Here is a 3,771-nt window from a genome sequence, read left to right on the forward strand (position 1 = left end):
CCCAATAATGAGGTACCCGCAATCCTATATTAGGAAAGTTATTATCAGAACAGACTAACCTGGCAACGTCATCTTTGCGGAATCAAAGTTTCAGCCGTTACAGTTTGCTTTCTACAATACAGCCAATTCAAGGAAGTACCTGTGAAGGACTCTTTATACCCTTTCAGTATTTTTTTAAGACTTTTATTCAATTTGATTACAATCTAATGTTTACGATCAGTCCAAAGTTCCAGTGGACCAATTCAAATCAATTGGGTGTTTCAGATTTAGAATTCTCTATTACAGATCGATTATTAATCCGATGTGTAAAGATTGCCAGTTTATGAAGATGAAGATGTACATGCGTTGCAGTGGTTGTTATGCATGTGAGGTGTTAAACGTTACAACAGAAAGGTTACAAAAAATGATTCTCTATGTTTCCTGTCCTTAACTCCGACCTAGTTCACCCTTTCAATATTTAATTCTGGTGATGTTACTTTTGTCTCCCTTGCACGTGAAGAAACACATCAAACCTGTACTGCACTTTACTCCTCATATTCTGCATTCTTCTTATAAAAGAAATCTGATTTGGTGGGTATGTCCTTATTGCTATACAAGCTTAAGGAATTGTTGTAGCACCACAAAGCAGGAGTGCTGGAATTGAATGAGGATGACAGCCCATGATGAGAAAATGAGTGATGAGAAGAAAATGAAAATTGAGGAACTGAGGGTTGTGAAGGTGCTGGGCAGAGGAGCCATGGGGACTGTGCTTTTGGTTGTACAGGAGGCCTGCAAAGACCATCCATTTGCTCTCAAGCTCATAAGCAAAGACAGCAAGGATCAACAGTTTCTTAGGAAATCCAGAGGAATTGAAAGGGAAAGAGAGATTTTGTCTTCATTGCACCATCCCTTTCTGCCATCCCTCATGGGGGAGATTGAGACACATAATATGGTTGGGTGGGCTATTGAATACTGCCCAGGAGGTGACCTCCATTTTCTCAGACAGATGCAGCCAGACAGAACCTTTTCAGAGTCTGCTATCAGGTAAAAGTTCTTCCTTTTCTATGCATAACAGTGAAATGCAGGAAATTTGTTATATACATGTCTTTATTCTTGTATTGAAATTTGGGATTGATGGAGAAAATTTGTCATATATATGTGTTTATTCTTGTATTGGAATTGACCATCTCTGTGGGCATTAAATTTATACAGTTCATGATATTAGTATGAGATGTTTAAAGATTTGAAAGTGAATCTTTTTCTGGAAGATCTCATATTAATGGACCATCTCTACTTTTTCATCTATGTGACCTTAGTTCAAGAGACTGGCTATTCTTAAACATCAAAGAGATGTCTCTAGATTTGAGATGAGTTTTTTCATTGAACACTTCGTGCTAATTAACCATTTCTGCCTATTACTCTATTTCTATGGCTAATTTGAGATCTTACATATCGAAAGGGATTGACCATCTCTGCCGGCATAAAATTTCCAGTCTATGATATTAGTATGAGATAGTTTTGGATTTGACAGTGAGTTTTCTCATCGAAGATCTCATACTATGGACCATCCCTACCTAGTTCTCCATCTTATATGTAAATAATTTGAGAGACTTAAAATTTCCACAGTTAATGATATTAGCATAAAGTAGTTCTAGATTTGACAGTGAGTTTTTTCATTGAAGATCTCATATTATGAACCATCTCCACCTTGTTCTCCATCTTTGTAGCTAATTTGAAAGACTGGTTATTCTTAAACATCAAAAAGTTCAACCATCTTTTAAGCCTGTAAAATAAATTATCATTGATTGTTTGACTGTTGAATCACTTGATGATTAAGTAGAGCCAACAAGAATTTTCAATTACATGTTTGTAAATTTATCTTGAAGGTGCAATCTATTTTAATTTTTAAAGTATAAGGTGTGATAATTTGGGATTTTAGTATCTGAATATTTGGTCACAAGGGTCTAACAACAGACTGGAATTTGCCAGATTCTATGCAGCAGAGGTGGTATTAGCTCTAGAACACCTGCACAGCAAGGGCATTGTTTACAGGGACCTCAAACCAGAGAACATCCTCCTGCAACGCACAGGACACATTATGCTCACTGATTTTGATCTCTCAAAAAGACTTCAACCACAGCCAAATGAATCCAAATCTTCTCTAAATCAAGACCACCAGCATTCCTCTGAACAAACAAGAGGGTGGAAAGTTTTCAGTAAGAACCTAACCTCCAAGCCAAAAAAGTCCCAATTTCCTCAAGCTTCAACCCAGAATAGCACAGGTCCTTTGAGATCAAATTCCTTTGTGGGTACAGATGAATATGTAGCACCAGAGGTTGTAACTGGAGAAGGCCATGGATTCTCCGTGGATTGGTGGTCTCTGGGCATTTTTCTCTACGAATTGCTATATGGGCGCACCCCATTTAAGGGGCTCACCAGCAAGGAAACCTTCACCAGAATACTCCTGATGAGCCCTAAGCTCATGGGGCCCTCTACTCCCCTGCATAGTCTCATTCTCAGATTATTAGAAAAGAATCCACAAAAACGAATGGGATTCTGCAATGGAGCAAGTGAGGTGAAAAGCCATGAATTTTTCACAGGCCTGCAGTGGGATTCAATCCACCAGCTCTGTCGACCACCCGTTGTCCCAGATCTTGACAAAACTCTCAATCATATTTTAACATCAGAGCTACAAGATCTTTTGAGTGTGAGTACATCAGAAGAAGAAGAAGAGACGAGCGACTCCGAACTGGACGGACATTTCTGAATAGCAGCAAAAAAATTTCTGCCAGTTTTGTAGCTTTTGTACTCTTGGAATCCCACGGACAGCGAAAATACATTCAGCGAAACCGTGAGGATAGGGAAACGGTGAATATATATGCAGTGAATATATATGTAAATAGTTTTGTGTGTATATTACATTCCTCTCTGTAAATTACAGTGCTTGGCCAGCAGCACAAAAGCTATTGTACTTGTTATGTTTTGGTGCCCGGCTAGCATCCAACATAAAAGTTAGATCCATTTTTAATTGCTAAAAGAGCTGTCTAAACAGAATAATTTATTCCGTTATGTCGACTTACACGTAATGTCGGAATGATTTTTTTTTTGTTTAACACGAAACAGGCTTTTAGAAAAGATTTAGTGTATTTTTGTAAACGATTATAAATATGAACAACCTTCGCACACAACAATTTATGATAGCCCACATTCGACGGAGAAAGTCTAGATTAAAAATAAAGTTTCTCTGTGTTTTTTTTTTCCTTTTAATATTTAAATATGTTCATTTATTTTTTTATTTTGAAACATTAAATAAAGTATCTATATATATTTTTTCTTTTTATTGTTTTTTAATTGGATAAAGCAATACTATACAAAAATTGTTACAACTTAAAACAAGAGCAAAAGTATTTAGTAAAGTGATTGTAGAGGAACAAACATAGTCACAAAAAAGAACTATAGAGCAACAACAAAGTCACAAAAGTGGACTTAGAACCGACATTAACATTTATACATTTACCAAAAAGTATTGTAGAGTAGTATCAGAGTCACAAAAGTGGACTTAGAACCAACAACGTCATTCGAAAGTATTAAAGTTGCAGAAATATATCAATAACCACATATGCTGGTAGAGAAAACATAGAGATAGTTTCTTAAAACATCTCATAAGAGCATGGGAAAACTAATATTCCTTGCCACATGATGCAATCTCTAGTAAAACACAATGTAAAATAATATATATATGCCCATTCCACCACAATGTAAGATGAGGACAACCTAATATAGTTTCTTGAT

At 36.4% G+C, this 3,771-nt stretch overlaps 1 protein-coding gene across 1 annotated transcript; it reads left to right on the forward strand.

The window, feature by feature from the left end:
- The first annotated feature begins 485 nt into the window (after nt 1-485).
- Nucleotides 486-3,048, forward strand: LOC131051707 (serine/threonine-protein kinase UCN). The gene is made up of 2 exons (XM_057986317.2): nt 486-1,023; nt 1,969-3,048. The coding sequence occupies exons 1-2, from the start codon at nt 644-646 to the stop codon at nt 2,744-2,746; spliced, it is 1,158 nt and encodes a 385-aa protein (XP_057842300.2). The 5' UTR covers nt 486-643; the 3' UTR covers nt 2,747-3,048.
- Nucleotides 3,049-3,771: the final 723 nt, after the last annotated feature.

The sequence above is a fragment of the Cryptomeria japonica genome, chromosome 9 (genome assembly GCF_030272615.1).
Source record: "Cryptomeria japonica chromosome 9, Sugi_1.0, whole genome shotgun sequence".
In the NCBI taxonomy this organism is placed as follows: domain Eukaryota; kingdom Viridiplantae; phylum Streptophyta; class Pinopsida; order Cupressales; family Cupressaceae; genus Cryptomeria; species Cryptomeria japonica.